At 33.1% G+C, this 26,881-nt stretch overlaps 2 protein-coding genes across 2 annotated transcripts; one reads left to right on the plus strand and one right to left on the minus strand.

The window, feature by feature from the left end:
• Positions 1–4,372: 4,372 nt before the first annotated feature.
• Positions 4,373–7,876, minus strand: LOC132743568 (cholinesterase 1-like). Its single transcript, XM_060732098.1, has 2 exons — positions 6,209–7,876; positions 4,373–4,844 (listed from the first exon to the last, which is right to left on the minus strand). Exons 1-2 carry the CDS (start codon positions 7,771–7,773, stop codon positions 4,604–4,606), a joined length of 1,806 nt encoding a protein of 601 aa, XP_060588081.1. The 5' UTR covers positions 7,774–7,876; the 3' UTR covers positions 4,373–4,603.
• A 3,296-nt stretch (positions 7,877–11,172) lies between these two features.
• Positions 11,173–24,516, plus strand: LOC132743569 (dynactin subunit 5-like). The gene is made up of 7 exons (XM_060732099.1): positions 11,173–11,413; positions 18,312–18,380; positions 20,260–20,378; positions 20,863–20,974; positions 21,959–22,061; positions 22,653–22,787; positions 23,421–24,516. Exons 1-6 carry the CDS (start codon positions 11,366–11,368, stop codon positions 22,757–22,759), a joined length of 558 nt encoding a protein of 185 aa, XP_060588082.1. The 5' UTR covers positions 11,173–11,365; the 3' UTR covers positions 22,760–22,787; positions 23,421–24,516.
• Positions 24,517–26,881: the final 2,365 nt, after the last annotated feature.

Below are 26,881 nucleotides of genomic sequence, written 5' to 3' on the forward strand. Positions count from 1 at the left end.
TTACCTTTAACGCTTATTTTATAAAAAGAGTGGGGCAGTCTTTTTAAATTTAGGCAGATTTATAATTTTATCCTAAACATTTTTCAATATCAACTGTTGGTCAAACACCATTTTGACAGTCAATCTTTTGAAATATAAAGTCATTGCAGCTCAACATGACTATGAAAATATGAGCATAATTTCACTTTAATAAGGAAAGGATCATCAATAAAGTCTTAACGAAGTAATTTGAGCATAAACATAGTTGATAAGACATAACACGGGGGTGGAACCCCATATGAATCTCAAAAATGAGCATCGGTAAAAATGATATGTGAATTCCGCTGCATCAGATGTGAAGCATAACATCAGATGTGACTGGAAAAATAGGCCGATCGCAGGGTAATTTTTCATCTTTTTAAACATTTATATAAAATTCAATCCTTTTTTTAAGAAAATCGAAATGTGATTCTACCCTCCTGACTCTCCTCTATATTACCCCTTGTTGTTTTGGATTTCTATGCAGTCTTCATCGAGATATTCTTTCCGTCGTGGGTTCTGGTCCAAAACATGCAATATGAATGAAGAAAATGTCACTAAACGGACTCAAAAAACATAGATTTTACGAAATTTCACTACAGGTCGATGCTAAACATTCAAACAAATTCTGGTTTAAATATTTATTGAGATTTGGCTACATACAAGGGAATCGCTGCTCAAAATTGCATTTGAGCTCCAGATGTGCTGAAGAGATTCATAAGTGATGTAGAAAACCATCTACAAAACTACGGACCACTTCCATATAATCATTGAATAGCCAATGTATAGAAACAATATAGGTTTTGCATCTTTGGCTGAAAGTTTAATTGTAACATTAGTGTGTTTGATTACCACAGTGACAGAGCTTACTAGCTTATAATAGCATTAGAAATACTAAAAGGCCCGAGTACATGAAAATGTATACGCAGAGCGGATAGTACTCTTATGATAAACAATTCACTAATAAATGATATGTAACTTGGACAAACCAAACTGAGAGTATTGAACTTTGTAAAGCTATCGTGTCATATAATATGTTTCTTTAATAATGTTTACATTCATAAAAATATCTATCACTTTAATATTCCACAAGTTATAGTTATAGCGACAGACTGTTATGTGTAAATATCATGGCCTGGTGCGGCATCGAAGGTTTTTCTTTACAGGATATGGGCCGAGAACATTGTCTGTAAGGAAAACCCGAGATGCCGCCCCAGGTCATGATATTTCTACATAATAGTCGAGTTCGATATATTATAACTGTTTTATCGCATGATAAACAGAAATGAGAATTTTAATAAACATAAAATTTCAATTTATGATTGGCTTCTCTCCATAAATAAAATTTCCCACCCGAAACCTCGGTTACTTTTTATGTAACCCATGTCATCCTTAATGTCTATCTGTTCATTGTAACTGATTTTATTTATCTTTGCAAATCCTTTCTGTGAAGAACATTTCATGGGACTTAATAGTTGTTAATTGAATATTAAGCGTTTTTTTCTTTGAATTGGAAAAAGTAATACGTGCACTTTCTGATGAATTTTTGGACTTTGGAGTCTGCGATACGCGGAATCTTTAGACACATGGGGACAATTTAAAAGGCGAAAAAGGAGATGTAAGCGCTGATGACTTCCTCTTTTCACGATACACGTGACGTTTTATTCTTGAAAGTTTTAAACCTTTCCTTTTTGTGCCTAGAAAACGACCCATTTTCCTGAAAAATAACAAAATAAACGAATTACGAAAGTGTTTATAATTTACAGTTCCCACTGAAATAACAGTTATAAAGCGGAGAATAAGTTCAGTGATCTTTTTGCGTATATGAACATTTTCAGGAAACAATCTATGTGCATTATGAGCTACGCATGTCCGCTCAATACTGTTAAGATATGTTAAAGTTTCTTTAAAACCATTCAAAGAATTACAGAGCAGGCATAAAATTCAGATAGGCAATGACCCATAATTGCGACTGTGGGCATGAAGTGAACCATGTAAATATTCTGCAGGGACGTTTCTTAATGTGGAAAATAAATATGAAAATCTTCTTTGATCTTTTTTAAAAAGTTTATCACTAACTTTCTTACAGCATCATAACAAATTCAAACACGCTTCACATTACTCTCCTATTAAGCAGACAGTGCAGTCGAGTGAATAATTAATTAACTAATTAATTAATGCATGGTGGCATAATAGGGAAAGATTGCAGTACACATGACGTCAATAAGTGAAAATAAGCAAGGCCTTCCCACATATCTACGTATTTTAAAAACCTTTCATATGCAGAATGTCTTATATCTCTTTCTATATGGATACTATGTTATTCAAGCTCGTCTCGTGAAAATGTGTCTATTTCGGATAATAGAATTTATTACAGAATGATACACAATAGAATAAATTCTAGATTGTTGCTAATTTTTCATGCTATGCACATATGAATCTCTTCAGCACATCTGGAGCTCAAATGCAATTTTGAGCAGCGATTCCCTTGTATGAAGCCAAATCTCAATAAATATTTAAACCAGGATTTGTTTGAATGTTTAGCATCGACCTGTAGTGAGATTTCGTAAAATCTATGTTTTTCGAGTCCGTTTAGTGACATTTTCTTCATTCATATTGCAATTTTGGACACACCAGAACCCACGACGGAAAGAATATCTCGATGAAGACTGCATAGAAATCCAAAACAACAAGGGGTAATATAGAGGAGAGTCAGGAGGGTAGAATCACATTTCGATTTTCTTAAAAAAAGGATTGAATTTTATATAAATGTTTAAAAAGATGAAAACTTACCCTGCGATCGGCCTATTTTTCCAGTCACATCTGGTGTTATGCTTCACATCTGGTGCAGCGGAAATTCACATATCATTTTTACCGATGCTCATTTTTGAGATTCATATGGGGTTCCACCCCCGTGCATAAAAGGCACCCGACTCACTACTAGTATAACCAAAGTAAAAAGCACACGTTATACCTAGCTTAAATTTACTAGATAAAAGGCGGCAATCAGTTTTGGAAGCCAAAATATTTTCATCATAGCACTATCTCAATCATCTCAAAAGAAGCAATCAGATGTTAATAAAAACGAAGTGCAACAACTCTTACACCGGTGCGATTTGTCCCATGCAATACCGTTCACATTTAGAGGGACGTGTTTACTATGATTTTATTTCAGCCGTGTGTGGGGTTTTTAATAGGACTTCAATTTAAATAGAGCTTCTCATTTAGTTCTATTCTCATTTATATTTTCTTTTATTTCATAAACACATCATCATGATCATGGACTCTGAACATATGCATACTTTCTAATGGAGAAGAAGAAAGAAGAAAATTTTATTCAACTTATACATTTACATGTATCTCGTTATTCATCAACTAGAAATATATATAAATATTTTGTCACGGTTGGTATTCAAATGAAAGAGAATAACTAATGTTTCAGTTTATACAATATGGAGAATAAGCTCTAATAAGTATGAATAAGATATTGAATAACAGCAAATTTTCACTACTGCTGTCTAACAGTGAATACAATCAACATTGTTATAGTTTTAAAGTCTAGGATTCTAGTCTGAATTCAATAAATCATTTCTTTTCATATTGGCTAAATAAATAAATTTGCTAAGATTGTTTAGAACTGATTTGTTGTTTGACTTAAGCATTTCTATGAATTGTTACATATCAGTTCTGTGATAAAAATGATAATTAATGGAATTCTTAAATCATGGTAAACACTGCATGCATATAAGAATAAAATGATACTCGTCTTCAATCTCAGAGCATTGACACAATTCGCATTATCTTTCCTGACTATCTATTCTATTCCTCATATCTACCTGTTTGAATTATAAGATTATGCGAAGAAATTCTTAAACGTGTAATATAACTCCTTAGATATTTAGATTTGATCGTATTTAAATAATTTTCAAACTTAAAATCTGTTTTTAGATGAATATAAAGTATTTAAAACATTATACTGTTTAAATCTGCATGCCATTTTTGTTTAAAGCAATCCAAAACTCTTTGTTTAAAATGAACCAAAAATGCATTTATATTGTCATTTTGGTTTCGAAAATACAATGCCAAAGGGCGGCATATAGTAATCGCACTGTCCGTCCGTCCACGCTTCATCTCCAACAAGATTAAATCCGTCTTGATTTCTTTTTGTTCCGGCTCATATTCAAGAACATATCTAAGGTAATTTATGTCAACGCTTCTCACTTTCTGGTGACAGCTCTTATTTCTTTTGCAAATGTTGAATGATAACTTGACATAAACTGGACCACGTAAGGCTTGTTCAGTAGCATATAACGAAGTGTCTAGGAGTTAATACAGATTATCAAAGTATGTGATATTTTATTTTTATTTTTTTTCAACACAAAATTTGCAATTTTACTGAGTATTTTTATTGTCAGTGCTGCATATTACAAAGACAAATAATGTACGATATTAATTCAGTTCAGTTTACTTTTAAGCAAAAAAGAATGTTAATATATACAGCATCACGTTTTAATTTTGTTCACTTAATAAAATGGTAAATATGTCAGAAGTTGTTCATTGAATATAAAAGTTGAAACAATTGCATTCATCCACAATTTCCGTCTTTATCACATGTTTGTTCTTCTTTCTTTCCAAATTGTTCTGTTACAGTCTGAGCATGCTCAGTAGCATCTATAACAGCTGGTACAATCTTTTTCCAGAATTCCGTTGGTCTCGCAGAGAAGTATTGATCAATGGAATCTTCTCTGTTAAACTTGATGTACGACTGAGAATCGAGTTCATACTTTGGCCACGCTAATAGTTTCGAATCTGGTTTATTAGGATCCCTGAAATGATCAAAATACATTAAGTGAGTTTCAAACTAGTAAGTTAACAAATTCTTCCCATAAAATTGGCCATCATTTGTTAAAATGTTAACTTGACAGCTTAACAAATTAGTTTTTCGAATTACTTAACAGAAGTTACATTTATAACAGTCCGGTGCGTACCAGCGTATGGTTACGTGTTTTTCTTCTTTAAAACAAACAAAAAAAGGCAAGCAACATTTAAAAAGTTATATAAAAAGAAGGCGATAGCGGGTGTCCGATTTGGAAACAAAGTGATTACAAATCACCAATTATCGATTAATGCGTTAAGTTTTAAACAAACAAAAAAACAACATTTTTATAAAATAATCAGACGGTTACTTTGTTTAACAAAACCATTGTCCCCGGAATGATGCTTTGATTAAAAAACAACCACTAAAACTAATAGTGATTATTCTATCTTTGACTTTTACTATAGAGATGGAGATATGAATATGCTCAAGTTGCACGTATATCACTTCCATGAAGGTTCTTGTGCCAGTCACACATTTCTTGTACACTCACTGTACATCACTTAAAGTTGCTGACTAATGTGAGCAGATATTTTTAAATATTAGGTATTTTGTATGTGCATTTGATAAAAGTGTGAATGATCTATTAGTAGTAATCTATTTTCTTTTCAATTTCTTAAAATCCTTGAACCTACAAAAATCTCTCTTAAAGTTGGTTTAAACATATTTATTTCAGCTCGATTGCGAAACAAGTTCTCGCAACTTATATTAATTATTTTCCGGTCTGCTTCCTGGAACAAACCAGTACTGGTGTCATATGAAGAAACATGGTCGTGACTCGATTTGTGCTCGAACCCATGATCCTCCGGTTGAGAGGCAGACACCTTAACCACTAGGCCACCGCTCCCCCTCTCTTAAAGTTAAGTGTTTTAAGCAATATAACTCCCGATTACTAGTATGTAGATGGTACTCGTATGGCACCATACATACACGCGTGTGCTAAATTTTGATCTGTATTATTTAGTCTGGTTTCCGGCGTACTATAAAATTTAGTCTGGTTCCCGTTGTCGTATGAGTTTCGCAAGTACCATGAGCGTACTATAAAATTTACTATACTGTACATCACTTTAAGTTGGGTGATTTGCAGTGACATCAATAAATTAAAAAAATAATGCAATATGAGCAAATATTTTTAAATATTAGGTATTTTGTACGAGCATTGGACAAATATGTACAAAGTGACTCGTGTGAATGGTTATATCAATAGATATTGAGTAATCATACTTAACATCTTACTATAATTTATGAATATCAGATATTTATGAGTATTAGAGCATCGGTAATAAATTAATTGTTATAACATTGATGGCTTACCCGGTTTTAGCAAAGTTTGTCCAATATTTCATTATTCTGTTTGAAAGGTCAAGCTCCCATTCTGGTGGCGTGTACTCAGATATGTTGAAAAGGACCTGGGGATCAAAGTTATAGCCGAATACAGGTCCTAATTCATCTCCATGGTTCGCATATTTAACCCACTTAGGTAATGGAAGCAACGGCTTGTCAAGCCTAGGAAGAAAATTGTAGACATAACTTTCAACATCTGTCTCATTAGCGTGAACTCTGCTCATTTCTACACATGGAGCATTAAAATAAATATCCCCGTAAAGATTAATCATCTGCTCGCGGAGTCTTTTCGGATCATCCGGATTTTCCCAGTCCGTGTATTCTGAAATCATAAGTTGGTTCACCACGTCCGATACTGTTTTGTTACCATAAAGAAATGCTAAAGTACCAGGAATATGTTCTGTGTTCATTTGTTCGCGAGTTATTTCTAAGTCATCCAAATTTTCAGCATCTCCAAGCATTAATAAAGCCGATGCGCCTTCATTACCATTCACACCGTTCATCAGCCTAATTGATCGGAAGAATTTCAATTCCTCACAAGTTTCAGTCTCCGCTTTCTGAAGCATCTCTTCAGGACTGTGTCTGATAAACTTGCCATCAATTGTTGGGGCTGTGCTGACACTATAAGCAGCATCCATACCACCAGAATCCATTGCATCTTGAACAATGCGTATTATATTTTCATGTGATGCTTCTTTGAGGCAGTTGATCACATCAGCAAGCGTGTCTACAGTGCAGCTCATATTTTTAGCATAATATTTGGCAGCATCAATGTTATTTTCAACATAAAGGCCAGGAAATGGGAGACTTAGGGCGCCACTCTGTGTTATACCATTTCTAAACAGTCCTTTATTGGACGGATACAACATCTGCATGGCAACACTCATTGAACCGGCTGACTCCCCAAATATCGTTACCCTGTCTTTGTCACCTCCAAACGCATCAATATTTTCATTAACCCACTGAAGAGCCAAGTGTTGATCAAGTAACCCGAAATTTCCGGACGCCTTTTCATTGCCTATGTCAAGGAACCCGAGAAGCCCTAGTCTATAGTTTATTGTCACTATGATTACGTTACCTACAGACGACAATACTGCCCCATCATAAATAACCCCTGATCCAATTGAAAATCCACCGCCATGTATAAAGAACATTACCGCGTGACCGGAAGGTTCATCTGGTTTCTGGCGTGGAACATAAATATTCAGGAATAAACAATCTTCGTCAGTCTTTTTCTCCACCGGCATAAAAGGATAGATTGGTTGTGGACACGAGGCTCCAAAGTCGACAGCATTATATGTCTCGGAAAATGGACCGAATGGCTGGGGAGGTTGAAATCTTAAATCTCCAGTCGGTGGTTTAGCGTATGGAATTCCGAGGTATCTATCAACTTGATACTTATTCCCTTGAAATGTTACACTTTTCGTTTCTCCAGTTATCGATCCTAGTTTCGAAGCAACGCTTGGAACTTCTGCAGATTGATATTGATTTATCAGAATCAGGAATATAGTTAGTCCTTTTACAAAATGTGCCATATTTTGAATTTAACAGTTTAAAACTAAAATGTCACAGGATTATGCCTCTCCGCCAATATATAGTAATATCTAAGTTAAACACACTTCAAGTTATGTGCAAGTATTAAAAGTTCAAAATATAGCACACGTGATTTATAGCAGCAGATAAAGGCCATCTCCCGGAAAAAAATGTCATTAATCTGAAAATATTTTTTGGGGGGGAATGGTGGGATTGAAACGCTTTATTTTCGGGGTTTGTTTTGATAACATTCGTTAGAAGTACATGTAGTTTGTTAACATAAAATCTATTCGATATAACTGAAGGGTTATCGCTAACGGTAATGTAATTACATACATGTAGATTTCTATTTCTTTGCTGCGTGATTTTTGGTTTTTAAACTCGCGATGGACTTTCATTCAAACGCGATGAGTTAGTCATTCGGAACACATCGCTGATTACTCATAATCATTAGTTTTATCCTATTAAAGTTTATAGATTTAATTTAATTTTACATGATTTTAAACCTGATAGTTTTTAAATAAAAACATTTGCATTGCTGTGTGTAATAAGAAACAAACTTTTAATGGCGATAATACTATTCCGTATTTTGCATTATCAAGAGCTCTATTTAAAAATATAAATGAACCGTTTACATTCGGTAAACATTGTGTGACCACCTTTTATGGAATTAAAACTTCTGACCTCCTTAAATGGATAAAGATTTATGACAAATCATTGTCGCTCTTAAATAAATATTGATTTTACCTTGGGAGTTAATATGCCTTATAAGCTTTTTCAAAAGTTTTTAAACTAAAAAGGCCAGTTACACAGACGGTCGGTCCCCAATCGGTCTTTTAATTTAAATTTACTCGCTTTCATGCGTGATTTTATTTCTGGTTTTCTGTGTAAACGGCCATCGGTGATAGAAAGCAAACTAAAACGGGGTTGAATCGGTGATAAAAATGCTGAAATACTACATATCGGTTTTATCGTTTGTAAATCGGAGCTAAATCGGACGTAACGCTGATTAATCGGTGTTATCGGCGATATCGGTGATTAAAAGAGCTTGCATATCTCGTTATATAGGTTGATGTCGCTTATTTGTTAAATATTTTCACCGATCGAGAGTTTTAAACATGTTTAACACCCCAGTTACACAGAGCCATCGGTGATTGATCGGTAGTTATTTTAGCCAAATTATGGAGTGAACCGATGACAACGTATTTATCACCGATATCACCTATTGGTCACCTGTTTTCCACCTATCAACTGCTATTGGGGAAAGATAAGTTTCATCGGTGAAAAATTACCGATTGGGATTTTTAAACACGTTTAAAATTCTCGATCGGTGAAAATATTTTAAAAATAACCGACGGCAACCTATATCACGAGATATGCAAGCTTTTAATCACCGATATCGCCGATCGGACAAAGATAACCAAATATGAATCACCGGCCATATCTGACGGAAAGTGTTTAACCACTGATGACTAGCTATCAAACAACGATTAAACAGCGTTACGCCCGATTTAGCTCCGATTTACAAACGATAAAAAAACAAAAGTATTTCAGCATTTCATCATCGACCCATTCCCGTTTGAGTTTGCTTTCTGTCACCGATGGCCGTTTACACAGAAAACCAGAAATAAAATCACGCATGACAACCGATCATAACAGCGAGTAAATTTAAAATTAAATGACCGATTGGGGACCGACCGTCTGTGTAACTGGGCCTTAAAACCCCCAATCGATATTTTTTTACCGATAAAACTTATATTTCGCCAATAGGAAAACAGGTGACCAATAGGTGATATCGATGTTAAATACGTTGTCATCGGTTCACTCCATAATTTGGCTAAAAAACTACCGACCAATCACCGATGGCTCTTTGTAACTGGGGTGTTTACTGCAAAGGTCTGGTGACAAAATGAAGCAAACATTTTGTTAGCTGCGTTAGACTTTATATAACAAGTACAGCAACAAAGGTACCCAGTCGTAATAAACCTGGCTTCATCATGTTCATTGACTTTAGTTATTTCTAAGTTTGGACAGGTTGACAGGAAGCCATTTAAGGCGATGGACTTCTCTCACACACATAGAAAAAAAACTTCCCTAATTCTTAAATGAAACTGTTATCAAATACTAATTAAATGATTATTTATAAAATTATTTTATTGCATTATTTTTTTTTAATTTTTATTATTATTATTTGTTTTGTTAATTTATACCCGAAAAGTTAAGGATTTCTCAAGGCGTTATAAGTTCTACACAATTGTATAAATTCTACACGATCGTATTTTAAAATCGTATATTAAATTGTGAAAATTGATTCGAATCATATCATTAACACCATTTTTAAGCCAGCCTAGATCCTGAGTGTACACTGGTTGTTCTTAAACCTATATTAGCTGTCTCCGGTCTAGCAAGCCAAAGGTCAAATATGAAAAAGGGCACAATTTTCACATGAAGAGAAAGTACCCTTTTTCCTTCAATTCAGGTGAAAATGACATGGTATATTTTGTAAGAGTGGAAGAAAAAGTTGGATAAAAACAGAATATAGATCTAGGGAAATTTAAGCGTCTTTCAAAATACTTATAAATACAACTTCTTGTGAATAGGTTCTAGATGATGCAACACTGTTTTTGTTGACCACCAACACCTCACTCAAACAAGAAATCTTAATCACCTGATACCCAACTCTTGGACACAATACCATCAAAATTCTTTCTTTCCTAGGAGCATACGTCTTTGGAATAGCCTTCCTCTAACTGTTCAGTCTAGCCCCAGTCTGAGAGGCTTGACCCATTCTATAAATTCTAAATCGCACGCTTGAATAGAATAGAATAACTTTTATTTCCAATCAAGGGTCATGTTAAATGACATGTCAATCACAATAATAATAATGAGATCATGCAAAGATCAAATAAAGACGTAAAAGAAACTAAATCTTGATTTGTATTAGAGTAACAATGAAGAACTTAAAGAAAAACAAAACAAACAGACACAGTAAATGGCATAGTTTCGCTAACTAGAATTAAACATCATAATTATATATATTGTATAATTATATAATTTATATAATTATATTTATACTGGGATATACAATAATCGTATGTCCCAGATTTATATGAATTCTATGAACGCTATGTCTTTTAAATTAATTGTCTTGTAGAACTTTTATTCTTTTAACTTTTTAAGTTTGCATATAAATAATCTCTTGTATGAACAGTTCCCTGACAATGCGCCTGCTAGTCATAATCAGAATTGATTGTTTAGCAGTATGATGTAGATGTAAATAACATCAGCTTCAATAGGATTAATCTTTGTTCGATTAAATTTGGAATCTTAAAAAGGGGAGAGAATTAAGAAAATGATATTAATCAAGCTCGCCAAACATCACTTCCTGTAAAATTGGAAAACATAAAAACTGATTGGTCGATCATTTGTGGTTATCAAAATAAAATTGTATACCCATTAAAGAGCAGTATTTCATCAAACTATGAAAGAAAGGCGGAAATTTTTTCGGCAAAATTAAAACCACGAAAGTAGAATTATTCGTTTGAACTTATAATAATCAAGTTTTGATTGGTCAGTAAGCAACTTTTCTCCAAGATGGAACTTGTTGATACATTTTACAACAATCCAGAATACATAGAAACAGTGAGTTAGCACATCTTATTTTTAAAGATTATACAAAATCCTCAGGTACTGCCTGGGATATGAAGTCCATATCTCAGTTCTTCTTTCCCTAGCATGAAAAGATTGAAGAGTCACCGGAAGTGTATTTTAGTTTAATATAGTCTGCAAAACTTCTACTGAATTATCCTGAAGATACTTGTACATGGTGTAGAGGTTACAGGTCAGGTACAAATAGCACAAACAAACTGAAGTTTTTCACTTTAATGCATAAATTGTACACCAAAATAAACCGTCGTGTTAAAGCCAGACTTTGGTTACTACGACATACCCTCACAGATACAGAAAAAGAAGTATTGGTCAAGCACAGGTAATGCCTCAAACTTTTAAGTGAGCTTTTAAACATAATTCATATATAAATATATTGTTTTACAAAATATGTATTTACTGGTTGACCACCAAAACCTGACAACCACCAAACCCTGACAACCCAAAAAATGCCTGATTTAGATTTCTTACTTTGTTCAATAGTTTTCAATCTATCAGTCACTTTTTAGTCAACAATAAATGCACATTTTTTCTATAATTTAGTAATAAAATTTATTTCAACTTGTGTAAACAGTAATATTTTATTGTCTATTTCAAGTAATAAATAAAAGCTAGAATTAAACAATCATATGAATCTTACTTAGAATTTAGAAAACATCCTGAACCTTGCAGATGATGATGATGAAACTAATACACAAAGTAAAGTTTGTACCAAAAAACTATACTCACTTATAAAAAACTCTAAACAAGATTCACAAAGTGTGTCTCCATTAAAAGATCAAAAGTCAGGTTCTCTCAAAATTAATAACACTGAAAAAGCAAACATTCTTAACAAACAATTTCAATCAGTTTTCTCACCAATTATACCACTCACACTTAAAGATCAATGTATACAAAAACTGAGACTCATGGATCCCAGAAAGTATTGTCAGTACCCACAAATGAATGACATCATCATCGGTAGGGCAGGTGTACTAAAGCTCCTCGCCAACCTCAATGCCAACAAAGCTGCCGGCCCTGACAACATTAGACCAATTGTCCTGAAGGAGCTGAGAGAAGAGATTGCTGACATCGTTGCAGTTCTTTTCCAAAAATCCCTGACCACCGGTAATATTCCCAATGACTGGACCCGTGCAAACGTATGCCCTGTCTACAAAAAAGGTGATACAAGTGATCCAGCAAACTATCGCCCAATTTCCCTTACATGCATCCTCTGTAAAAACACTCGAACATATAGTTGCCTCTCAACTATCCTCTCACTTTACCACCCACAAACATACTCTTTGATCTTCAGCATGGATTCAGAGAAAGACGATCATGTGAGACACAACTCATTGAACTTACTGATTACTTTGTGAACAACCTTTCAAATGGCAAACAAACAGATCTTATACTTCTTGACTTCTCCAAAGCTTTCGATAAAGTAAACCATCTTAAACTCTTAGATACCCTGCAAGAACATGGTGTTTGTCCTCAAATTCTAAACTGGATACAGTCATTCCTTATTGGCCGTAGACAGACAGTAGTTGTGGATAGTGACTGCTCATCTGAAGTCCCAGTTACCTCTGGAGTGCCCCAAGGCTCAGTCCTAGGGCCCCTCTGTTTCCTTCTATATATCAACAAGTTACCATCTTCTGTCCTCAAATCCCAAGTCAGATTATTTGCAGACGACACTGCTGTATACCTAACCATCAATTCCTCCTCAGACCCCCCAACTCTCCAACATGATCTAGACAATATGGTTCTGTGGGAGAAGCAGTGGGACATGGAGTTTAACCCTTCAAAATGCCAAGTCATCCATATCACCAAAAATAAGACCATAATTAAACACAAATATATGCTCCATGGCCAAATCCTAGAGTCTGTTACAAATGCTAAATATCTCGGACTAGATCTATCTGCTGACCTTAAATTTAATACACATATATCTCGAATAACTTCCAATGCAAACAGATCCCTTGGTTTTATTAAAAGAAATGTCATCACTAAAAATGAGAAAGTAAAAGAACTAGCATACAAGTCCCTGGTCCGCCCACAGGTTGAATATGCCTCATCTATTTGGTCTCCTTATACTAAAACCAATATTGACAAAGTTGAGATGATCCAGAGACGTGCAATAAGATGGGTTAAAAGGGATTACTCCCCTCACTCTAGTGTCACAGCCATGCAGGAAGAACTGGGCTGGCGATCCCTTGAACATCGCAGACTGGACTGTAGACTGATAATGTTTTATAAGATATACCATAACCTAGTTGCAATTAATCTCCCAACTTATGTTCAAACCCACATAGATTAACCAGACATATGCATCCCTTATCCCTACGTCAAATACAGGTATCCTCCGACTACCATTAGTACTCTTTCTTCCCTCATAGCATATTATACTATGGAATAAACTTCCTAGTGACATTGCCACCCTGCCCAACCTGAGTCAGTTCAAACAGGCAGTGGTGGGTTTGCAGTACTAGTCTTACTCCCAGTGTTTTTAAACTATTTTATCTCTTATCATCTTGTTTCACTATTAACATTTTAACCATGACTAGAATACATTTTCAGTCTCACCTTCCAAGCATGTCAATGTTTGGACTTTTCTTTTTAGCTTTTCTCTTCACCTTTTACTAACAATCCGACGTGCACTAAATTCCTGCCTTTAACACTCGTAAGAGGGGTTGGCAGTATCCAGAGATAGATAGATAGAAGTATGTTGACTTTGAAAATTTGGACATCAAGAGTGCAATACCTGACCTCTTTCAATAGCTATAATAGTTTGCAGAGTGCAGGGCTCATCCGGAAGGGCGATTCAGGCGAAAACTTCGCCGTGTATATTCCAATTTCGCTCTTCCGATTGATCAAAGAGAAGTCAACATCGCCGATAAAATCTTAATTCCCAAATAGTAATTACTTAGCGATGTAAAGAGCAGAGATTGTATCCGCCCATATGACGACCGCTAATTATCATTATCCAATCAGAGCGTCGCTTTATACTACCCTTCTACCTGTAAGCGAAGCGATAGACCGCCTACTCTAAACAGTAAATAATGAGAGCATCGGCCCGAAACGGTATAATTGTGTGATAGTTTTGCGAGTTTAATACGGGATTTGGCGTTAATTATACATTGTTTTTTCCCCGATTATCAAAACACGTGCAATCTTCCCTAATTGATATACACGATGCACTTCGATGGTGGGTTTTTAACTCGAGTAAAGGCGATGTGCAATGGATTTTTCATGGCTATCACAAAACTGTTAGTCAATTAAAAATAATCAATTTCATTAATGATCAGCGACCGGATTAAAAACGTACTCATATTTTTGAATGATTTCAGTCTGTTCACATAAAAATTTTACTGTTAAATTGTTGTCGCTCACGTCATGGCTACCGGGCGAAATGCCCAAACCTAGCAGTAAAAGAAAGTTACTGATTCTGATACACCTACGCGAAAATTTAAGAAATTTGTTTTAATGTCGTAAATATGACGCTCAGATTAAGATTTATCAATATTGTAAATTTTAAAAAGCATTATTTATAAAGATATTACCGAATTTAACATTTCATGAAAATAAAGGGAGGTAATTAGAAAGTAATTTTCTACAATTTCTCAGTCAAATTTTTCAATAAGAAATGAATGTATGTAATTTTAGTGATCAAATATAATGTGCACAAATGTTTGCAATACATATTTTACATATTCTTTGATGTTTGAAAATTGTTTTATAAGCATAATTATATGCATATAAATCTGACATTACAACATTCAGGACTTTCAAAGAAATTTCTGTTACCAGAACAGAATAGAACAGATTTTATTAATCAATATCCAAGGTGACTTCATCTTCTAATGTGAGGAAAGAAAAAATATGAAATTGATTTTATCATCACATCTTTTCTTACACATTATTATCAACAAATGTACATGAAAATATATAAACACATATTTAGAGAAAGCTTATAAATAGCTGATCAAAAGAATTATCAAAAATAATTTTTTATATTCATATTTGCAGCTCAAAAACATTTAGATGCCATTGCCAGATCTACTACTAATTAATCTACTTTTAATTAATACTACTATTAATTAATCTGCTATTAATTAATAAACTGGAGAAATATTATAAGTGATGTTAATTGTGTTTATATTATAATTAAAGGATGTATAGCCATGCATGTTAATGCATACACATTGGGTTGTTTCCCTTCTCCCTAATTTTCGCGAGGAAGTCACTTCTCCCTAAAATTTCCCCCCAGGATGAGCCCTGAGAGTGAACAATAGAATATCCAAAACATCAGCATATGTTGTGAAATATTGCATATCATGTTACAGTCAAAATAATAAAATTTAAAACATGCAAGCTTTTATCTCTGAAATAAATAAATGCCATCAAATGTATATCTGTCCGGACACATGGTACTGTAGTGTAGGCAATTTAGGTAATTTTGTTACTCTCCTTGACGGGCCTCAGATTTTAGTGTCAATATAATCAAAACTAAACAAAGTAGTTTGTAAGTTAGGAGAAGAACCTAGCTGTACTGTGGTAACATTTCAGATCTCTAGCTTTCAAATTATAAGTTTGTCACACTTCTCAGGGTCTTTCAAATAGAATGGTCTGGAAACACCCTATGTAAACCCTTCTCGCTACAATTTAACATGTCTCTGTATAAATCGGTATAGTTTGCTATAAGCAAATTATGTAAGTGTTCAAGAAAAGGGCGAATATTAAATACAAGAGCAAAAATGAAAATTTTAAGGACATGATGTTATTTAAAAATCTTAAAACTTTTGAAAAAAGGATAAATATTTCAGGAAATGATGTTTAAAGCCATCTTTGTTAAAAAACATAGATTGTTTGTTCAGAATATATGCCGATAATCGGCGCCATTTTGAAAATGCACCAAATTAAACATCAAATATTTGCAAATAACATCGTGAAATATTATAATATTTTTACATGATACCATTAATTTTAATAACATACTTTCTCTGTAAAATCAATTTCTATTTTGTCATTGAACAATGCATAAATTTGGCCCGGCCCCGGGGGTCATTGATTTTCCTTATATGTGTATAGCAAAAACTTAAAAAATCTTCTTTGAAAAAACCCAAATAGCTAGAGTTTAGATATAAGCATGAAACATCTTCTAGTGAGTGTCTACAAAGTTTGTTCAAATAAAAGCCCTGGGGTCAAAATTGGCCCCGCACTGGGGGTCATTAATTTTCCTTATATGTGTATGGCAAAAACTTAAAAATCTTCTTTGAAAAAACCCAAATAGCTAGAGTTTAGATATTAAGCATGAAACATCTTCTAGTAAGTGTCTACAATGTTTGTTCAAATAAAAGCCCTGGGGCTAAAACTGGCCCCGCCCCAGAGGTGTCATTGTTTTTAACTATATGTGTATAGTAAAAACTTAAAAAATCTTCTTTTAAAATGCCAATGAGCTAGAGGTTAGATTGCAGGAAACATCTTTTTGTGGGTGTCTACTAAGTTTGTTCAAATAAAAGCCATTGGGTTAAAATTGGCCCTGCCAAGGGGGGGGGGGGGGTCATTGTTTTTCATTATATGTGTGTAGTAAAAACTTAACATCATGAAACATCTTCTAATGAGTTTCTTCCAAGTTTTTTCTAATAAATCCCTGGGGTTTAAACTAGCCCCGCTCCGGGGGCCTAAATACAGGTGAGCGACCTCAGGGCCAGCATGGCCCTCTTGTTAAAGGGAACTAAGGGCATTGTTCACCAAATTGTGAAGGGTCCTGGGCCAATTCATTTTGTGAAAAATAGCTTTTTTTCGATCCAAAAGGCCTAAGTCAAAGAGATTATTGAATTTATTCTATTGCTTATTATGAGATGAGTTTTCTTAGTGGTAATACTTTCCATTTTGCGACTTTACTATCAAACAGGAAATAAGTTACCTTGAAGATGCACGCTTGATTAGAGCATGATAAGACCATGACTTATACTGTGTACTTTTGCATCAGATAGATTAACAAAATATTTTTTATTTTGTATTGATATTTGGAAAATTGTTTCTGAAAATAGGAATTCCAGTACTGCCTGGAAATGAGATAGTAAAACTGTTAAGTGAGTAAGTAACTTAAGCAATTATTTCAAATGGGGGACAAATTCTTTATAGTCCTAAATAGAGGCTCAACATTGTTTCACCAAGCATTATGCCTGATAAACTGTAGGGACTGACATAATTTTATTTTATGTCAAGTTATGATTTCAAGATTATCATAAATGCAAGACTACTTTACTTTAACTAGATACAAAATATGATGTTGTTGTTCAAGTTATATTACATTGCACAGGGCTCGACATTAACGGTTGTCCGACTGCCCGGGACAACTAAAAGTTTGGTCCGGGCAAGTTATTTTGAAAAGCACTTGTCCGACAGGGCAAGTGAAAATAAAAAGCATCATTGACAAAATGCATGTACAAAATGAATAGAAATAACATCTTTTCATTTATAAACATCTTTAAAACAAAAATACACCATGAATCATTATCAATAATGTGAACATATTTTTCCTTCCGTTTCCTATATCAACAAATGTACATGACCGTAGTATATTCACATTGAATAAACAGATGAACCGATGTTTTAGAAAAACTACTAAATACAAAAAATATTTGTGTCTAACTAACAATCAATTTCATAAACAATATGTCCAGTTTATTGCCTTATGTTAACATTACCTAATACAAGAAGTATTAATGTATGAGCTTGTTTGTTTTTCTGATTTATACATTTTTACCATTTTTAGGTCAGGACAAGTAAGTCTTAGGTCAGGGCAAGTAGTTTTAAAAACTTCTTGCCCGACAGGACAACCTGATTCAAAAGTTAATGTCTAGGCCTGTTGCATTCATTCAAATTTCAGGCTTCTGGGAATAAAGTAAGTCGTTCATCAGTACTATGTGGAAGTCAGAACATAGTGATAAGTGGCAAGGTATGTATGATAACTTGGATTGATTTTAAAAAGAAATAGCCTTACAACTGTAAGGGCATAAAGAAACATTCTAACACAATCCGTATTTTTCGCTATTGAATACTGTAAAACACTTATTTTTCGCAAGAACCTTATTTCGCGAATTTGAGGCAAAATGTCCAAAATAATTATTTCGCGTCAACATAAATTCGCGTCTTCCCGAAAAATGTGAAAACGGAAACCCGATGTCATTCAGATATTTTCTGTCCTGCCCGTTCACTAACTTTGCGTTGTTTATTGTGCGACGAATGCATTTTATCTGTATTGATTTTTCTGATAGCTTGCTAATCTTCTTGTTAAGTGAAACCGTCTGTCTTAAAATATGTCAATAAAGTTTGATAATTATTTGATATGTGTTCACTGTGTTTGTCAAAGTGTTAAAGTTTCACTGATTAGCCATTCAAAGGCAAGCAGACGAAAATCAATTAAATGGTACTGTTATTTGCCTAACCTGTAGTAAACGATTATGTTTACCCTCCGGCTTAAACTGTAGTACAATACAATAGGATACAATAAATAGAAATGTTACAAACAACTCGCAGGTGCTAAAGTATTTGTACCAATGAGATGAGAATGAGATGATCAAGCGTGGGTGGGTGCAGGCCGGTATTGTTCAATAGACTTGACCTTGATAAATTGTGTTGGAAATTTAATTAATCCATTAAGTTGGACAGATTTTCACATTAATTAGAACAATATGTAGAAATACCATTAAAATTTTGTGAGACGCATTAATTTGTTTATACTTAATTCTAGTGCAAGTCACAGTTACCTTCCTTGACACAGGTAATATGCAGTGAAGAAATTTTTTTTCCAATTCCTCAATAATACCAAATTGTTCAAGTAAATATTTCATACTAGTAATCTGTACGATATGTATATGCTGCGACACTTGCATAGCTACATGATGTAACTAGAACTGGTTTCGATACTTTCCCGCAGATATATATCCATGTGTACGCATTTTCGGATAGTGTTCATTTTTGGACAAGTGTATAGACAAAGTGAAATATTCGCGAGAAATATGAATTCGCGTCTTAGAACACTCGCGAATATTAGCGAAAATAAATCTCTCGCAAATAATAAGTGTTTAACAGTATAGAAGAGCCAAAAAAATCACTCTTGACATTCTATATTTAGACATGTGACATAATCATTATATACATGTGACATACCCACTAAAAAGCGTGACACGCTGAAATAAGTATGGAAACAAATCTGGCGCAGTTTAGCTATCAGATATGGCAGCATTTATTTATTAATGTCGTGTTAGAATCGAAATAATATATCCAAATCTGTGATTTTATCGCTTGATAAAATCAGTTTGTCGTTCGGATGCGCATCATTGTCGTATAATTCTCTGCATTCAACTCCAAACAGTGATTTTATTAAGCGATAAAATCACAGTTTGTGATATATTAATTCTAAAATATCTTAACGGATTTATAATTAATTTATAGCTTAGTGTTTGTTAGTGTGCCATGCCAGACAGATTTAATTTATTTAATGCTGACTTAAAAAACACTAGTATCCCAGTTAGTGGTTGAAAATATAATTTGACTATTTACAGCGTGTTAATGTAATATAGTATATAATGACAATTTAGTATCAATTAAGTGATAAGCCTTTGCAGTCTGACCTGGCTCTATACTGTTGGCTGACTCTTTAAATTCTCTGTTGATATATTATAAACAGTTTCCAACTACTTATCAACTCATCTCCTGGTCTATCAAGATTATTCCTGTCAATCTTCTGAAATATATTGTCACGTCACTTCAGCTCATGTTAACAAAGAAAAAATAAGGGTAATGTCACTTTAACATGTTATGATTATTTTCAGAGTATAATCATGACTGACTGTGTTATAAGAGGAGATCTGGCCAATGTTAGGATTGGACGACACTGTGTTATCAGTAGAAAAGCAGTGATAAGACCACCGTTTAAAAAATTTAGTAAAGGGTAAGACCATGTTTGGAAACTCATTGGAAATTCACCTAGCTGGATGACATTAAATACATGTACATGAACATCCTTGAAAAAATACATCTAAAAATTGATTCTTTGGCATATTGGTCATGAAACATTGTGTTAATTTGTGTTTAAATGCATTATCTCTTACACCACATGTGTTAATTTGTGTTTAAATGCATTATCTCTTACACCACATAGAGCAGAACTTTTGTATGCATAATTCGAATATGTTTCAATAACAAATTGATATGTTTGTAGCTTATCTAATATTCTGTTTAGTTAAAAAAAAATTCTGCCAGGACATAGGCACTTATAGTAGTAAATCATATGTCTGAGATAAAATGTTCAGTGAATATTAATATCATTACTTTATTGTACAAAAATCTAGTTACTACATTGCTGCAAAACATCTCTTGCAACTTTAAATATGAATGATCCTGCTGCTTTATTGATGCATTATTTTGTTTTCCAGAGTTGCATTTTTCCCTCTTCATATTGGGGACCATGTGTTTATAGATGAAGGTTCTATAGTGAATGCTGCACAAGTTGGATCACAAGTTCATATTGGCAAAAACTGTGTTATTGTAAGTATAGATCATATATGATGTATCCTGACTCTGTGACTCACATTTGTTTATTTCACACCAACATATGAGGTCATATGTGTTGGAAGACGCTTGACGACCCTCATGCATTATTTCAGGCCATTGACAATAGCACTCGATTGACCAACAATGTCCTTAAGCAGGGATAGTTCCTACGCATAAATTCCAAAGTTCTCTGAAGGTTCAAACCCACAGCAGTGAGAGGCAAGGGATTTATAGTATGCAACCTTAACCACAGAGACCACTGTATACTTAAGAATTAACACGAGACAATTTTTAGTGATATCTTTTTCTGTGAAATTTTCACATGTTGATTGACTGATCTTACGATGTAACTGGCACATATGAAAGGCATTTATCCATTCAAGTCTTGAAGTGTAATGTATGTGTTTTTTGCTACCTCTTTGCTGTTTCACATTTATAGAGATAATTTCCTTCAAGTTCAATGTCACATAATTTAGCTAGGTTGTGAAAGTGAAATGTTATAAGTGGTTATAAGTATCACATTTTGATTTTGTTAATATTTCATAATTTGTTTTAAAGAGTATAAAGCTATATCATATGAAATATTTTTATAAAATTTATTGACAATAAAATTTTAAAGGTTCTAATAATCTTATGGTCAATTATTGAAAAAGGTGTATCATAGAATTTCTTTGTTCACATGGATATTAAATGTAAACAGAATAAAATGTTCCAGAACAAAATATTATTTTACTATAATAAGTATGGTTTTATCCATTTGGCAATGATTTTATGCATGCATCATTTGGTTTTAAGGAAATTAGTCATATTTTATACAAGCATTTTGAAAGTATTTATTTGTTTGATGGCAAACAGTAATTATTGCAGCAGGAATATACCTTATACACTAGACAGATTAGTAAACTTGTCTCAATATGACTCCATGTTTTGTACATCACACCTGAATGTTATTTAACATTATTTGAACTATTATTCCAGGGTAGAAGATGTGTATTGAAGGATTGTTGTGCAATAGCAGATAATACAGTTTTACCTCCAGAAACTGTAGTACCACCATTTACTGTATTTTCTGGCTCACCAGGTCAGTATATGTATTATTAATCTGTATTGTCTGTCAATATGTACATGTATGTAATATTATAATTAAGCCATGTCATGACAAAATCAACATTGTGTGTTTGCGACCAGCATGGATCCAGACCAGCCTGTGCATCCACTCAGTCTGATCAGGATCCATGCTGGTCGCAAACGCACTTTGTTGGTTTTGTCATGGCGCGGCTCTGTTATAATTATTAAGCATGACAACTTTCAGCAATGTGCTTAAAATACATGTAGATGTTAAAGTCACTTGCTGGGTACCTGTAAAAACTTTCTTGAAACTATTCCCATTTTTAACAAGCAAACTTAATTATGTTGTTTTTTTTCCCCTTTAAATTTTATCCCTAAAACACAGGTAAGCAGGCCAACAGGAAGTAAAATTTTATGTAAAAGTGCATGGATTGAGCCTTCTACCCTGATCCATGGGAATTTGTTTGTAAAACTTAAGAAAAAAGTAAAATTGATTGAAATTTCATTTTTCCTTCTTGCATACATTAGCAAATCACATATATATTTGATTGTGTTAGTTAAACGTGTAGAAAACATTGAAAAATTGTACATGTATATATTTCAGGAACATTTACTAGTGAGCTGCCCGAGTGCACACAAGATTTAATGGTCGACTTTACAGTAAGTTACTATCAACATTTTAAACCAACTGGTAAAGGCAAAGGGAAGTAACTAACAGTAAATAGGAATTTTCATTCAGGTAAGATTATCAATTGTTTTGAACAAAACTACAATGTATTTTGACACTTTGGGTGCTTTTTAAAAAAAAAAAAATCATGTAAAATGAGTACTTCCTCTATAGTATTTTTACTATACTATATGATTATAGATACATGCACTGTCTTTTAGGATAAAAAAAACTTTTTATTTCTTCCAAATATAATTCTGTTCGCTTTTTTGTGAATGAAAAGTTAATAATGATAATGAAACAATTTCTGATGTCTGAGAGAAAATTGTTGTAGATTCATGTTTTTATCTATACATATAAATTCTCATAATTATATGTAAAGTTTAAGTGGTTAAGATTATTGACCGCTGTGGATTATTGAGTTTTAGCACAACTTTTCAAAGAAAAAGTTGAGCTTTTGACATAACTTAACGTTTTTGTAAGGTTTATTTCTCAGAAACTAACAAAGCTAGTCACTTCTAATCTATAGGTCTTGTTTGTTCCAATGGATTTTGAAAAGTTTACCATTTCATGGCAAAAAGAATAAAGATAATTTTTGTGCTTTATTGTCACATTAGTATTCCCTCAACAAATTGATGTCTATACAGAATTGTTAAATTTGTTTGTTAGGTATTTAGTTTATGTTTTCTTGATTTTTTTTTGCAGATTTAAAAGGAACACGACACATGTGAAGGAATTTTCATTCACTCTGGAAACAAGTTTGAATATGAAAAATGTGCTTTATGTATTGTGAAAACTGACCGGGATAAGATGCTGACAGTATGCAGTGATACATGTATATGATCACAAGTCTTTAGAATGTTTTACATTACAAGTGCAATATCATGATTTTTAACATTAGTGCTGCCTTATTTATTTGTAGATATGTAATGCATTAATTGGCTATATATTACATTATAATAGTAGTTATAGTAAAACATAAATTTATACCATGGTGGTAGCTTTCTGCTGGAAGGGTTTAAATTTTGCTTGTTTATAAATAAAAATAGATGATCATTAAAATAGATTTTTTCTTCAGGAGCAAACGAGTGTACTTATTTCATTTGCAAAATTAACAACAAAAAATCTCATATAGTCTTTAACTATGTAAATGTATTGTTAGTTGAATATTTTTTAAGTTGCATTAGTGGTAGACTTGTTGTTATTCTAGCTGACCAAATTATATGCCCTTAACCACAGTTTTTGTTGGAATTCCAACACATATATTATGTGAGAAAGCTATCAAGCTAGGTTTTGGGTTCTCCTAGAGTAAGAGTCTGGTTGTGTTTGAGTATGTGTATCAAGGAATTTATTTACAAATACAGCTTGAAAGTATTTTTGACTTTAAATGCAGACACAGAAAAAAAATCATTTTCAACTCAAATTATCACTGTTTTTGAAATTTTAAAACCTTAATATTCAAATTTTCTTTATTTTCCAAAATCACTTTACTCTCGTGCTTTTCAGTCTATGCTTGCCAAATACATTACTAAACATTTCACAGAAAAAGAACCTAACATGGGTTATTTAAAGAGATGATATTTCTTTATTTAATTATTTCATCTTTCTAATGCTACAAAATTGAACACTAAATGTTGCAATATTGAATGGAACACAACTTACAGTGACAATGTGTTGTAAAATGTTTCAAATATAAGAAAATGTTAAATGTTTTTGATGGCAACTTCAGTGATGTATGTGTGATTTATGTTGTGTAAATGCTTATATAATATTGGGGAAAATAAATGTTCTAAACCACAAGTATGTTTGTTTCTTATTAACTCCCTTTAAAGGGCATCGTTTTATTAAATTTGTTCAGTTCTATTAATAGATAATGCCAAACTATCATGTTGCTTGACCTCTATTCAGAATATTCATAAAGACCTTTTCATTATAAAAACAAATCTGTAAGCAATAACTGTCATTGCTGATATTTCATGGTATCTTTTCCTGTAACTGTATATGTTTTATAAAGATGACCACACTAATACATTAACTATTCATCTCCTTTTAACAGTGGATTGTCAATCATTAGCTATTGTAAAGTATGAGTAAAGTTATGAGATAGTCAAGATATGCCTATATGTCTTTTATATGTCTCTATATAAGCTGTAAATTTATTGTTATATAAGATGTTAATGTATACATTGGGCTCACCAGTAGATGAACCAACATAAGTCACTTTAATTGTAACTATTATTTTTTTATCCAAGAAATAAACTGTTTACATTTGGCTGATAAAATGAAGTTTTAGCACACTAAGTTGTTCAATAATAAATATTTCTATACTTTGTGCAACTTTGCCTGTTTTAAATGCTGTAGATCTACTTTTCTTAAGTTAACATGATGTATTATCACCATTGTAGGGATGTGATATTTATATAATGTATTATGGTCAAAGTTAAGTTTTGTGACAAGCAGATTGACCAAAAACAATATACCCTCCTGATCTATTAAACCTTGGGCTGTAAAGTACATTTTAGATGAATCTGGAATAACAAAGATACAATTAGGGAAAAAATCAAGCACATCAACAATAGTTGTATTTAATACTTTATAATCTATTCCTTCACAGTTTTAATTGAACACAATTATAATACATTAGAAGAATACAATAAATAAATGTTTATATCTGTACATAATGTATGTGATATACAGTCTACTCCACTTTAAACAAGATTGATTTTAACAAGGAACCGCTTATAACATACATTCAACTGTGTCCTGGCCTTTTCCTTTCATTTTTATTTCATTTATAGCAAAATATCTGTTATAACATACACATATTTGCCACACCATGCATACTTTTCACCAATTTGAATGAGGTGACACTGTTGGCACATAATTACCTCCCTTAATGTGCTCTTCAAAATGAAGGTAGTATGTGAAATGAAAAGAAGAAATAAATGAAGCATGACCGTGTCAGATTTCTCAATTTGTTCTGCCCTAGTAATAACAGGATCCAGTTATAACAAGGTACCATGCAAAGTCGCGACGATCTTGTTGTATCCGGAGTGGATTGTATTTTAAACAAATAGAAAAATACAAAACTTGTTTCTCCAGTCCTACATCATCAATCAAACCTTACTTAAATTCCTTCATTAATGGTTTAATAAAGAAGTGCAAAATAAACTTGGGAAGAATGTGAAAAGTAGTTAAAATGTAAAAACGGCATGCTTAACTGTTTATCTGACTCACATCATATGAGCAGATCACAAGTACAGAAATTACTAAATACATGTATTTTGAAGCCTACATGTCATCACCTTAGTGCAGTAACGGTTAACTTCTTATATAATTTAATAGGAGTTAACCTGTTACTGCACTAAGGTGATGATGTATATGTTATAGAATAGTCTAGTTTACTTACATTAATAAACCTAGCTACAAACCAATCCTTTATATCTGTTCAATAATGTTTAAACTTTATTTGAGCCGCGCCATGACAAAACCAACATAATGAGTTTGCGACCAGCATGGATCCAGACCAGCCTGCACATCCGCGCAGTCTGATCAGGATCCATGCTGTTTGCTTAAAAACCCTATAACAAGTAGAAAAACTGATAGCGAACAGCATGGATCCTGATCAGACAGCGCGCATCAGGCTGGTCTTGATCCTTGCTGGTCGCAAACCCATTATGTTGGTTTTGTCGTGACGCGGCTCATTTCATGGAATCACACACATCCTGATTCTACCATACACAAATGTATATCACAGTTTTAAAATACTTAACATAAAACAACATTCTGGTATAAAAATATGAAAATTCTACAGTATTTTACATATGTACTCTTTGTGCCTGAAAGGTTGAATGTCCCCTCACTGACACAAAAGAATTTGTTTACAATATTTAACCAATTGTAATGAAACTAAACTATAATTATCCTCCTTTTATCCTCAAGGAACAGTTTTACTCAATGATAAGTTATCCTCGGTGAACAGTTATCCTCTGTGAACAGTTATCCTCGATGAACAGTTTAACCTCAAAGAACAGTTATACTCAATGATTAGTTATCCTCAACTAACAGTTAATTAACATTTTTCATAGTTATACACAGTTTCCTTTACTAGCATTTATTCTCAAATAACATTTATCCTTGATAAACAATTATCTTTAATTGACAGC

Source organism: Ruditapes philippinarum, unplaced genomic scaffold (genome assembly GCF_026571515.1).
Source record: "Ruditapes philippinarum isolate M1 unplaced genomic scaffold, ASM2657151v2 ctg569_1_1_1_1, whole genome shotgun sequence".
Taxonomy (NCBI): Eukaryota; Metazoa; Mollusca; class Bivalvia; order Venerida; family Veneridae; genus Ruditapes; species Ruditapes philippinarum.

Coding starts and splice junctions, on each gene's coding strand:
- LOC132743569 (XM_060732099.1), top strand. CDS start 11,366: ATGGAACTTGTTGATACATTTTACAACAATCCAGAATACATAGAAACA. Junction 18,381..20,259: donor ACATAGTGATAAGTGGCAAG/GTATGTATGATA, acceptor GATTATTTTCAG/AGTATAATCATGACTGACTG. Junction 20,975..21,958: donor TTGGCAAAAACTGTGTTATT/GTAAGTATAGAT, acceptor CTATTATTCCAG/GGTAGAAGATGTGTATTGAA.
- LOC132743568 (XM_060732098.1), bottom strand. CDS start 7,773: ATGGCACATTTTGTAAAAGGACTAACTATATTCCTGATTCTGATAAAT. Junction 4,845..6,208: donor ACAAACTTTGCTAAAACCGG/GTAAGCCATCAA, acceptor TGATCATTTCAG/GGATCCTAATAAACCAGATT.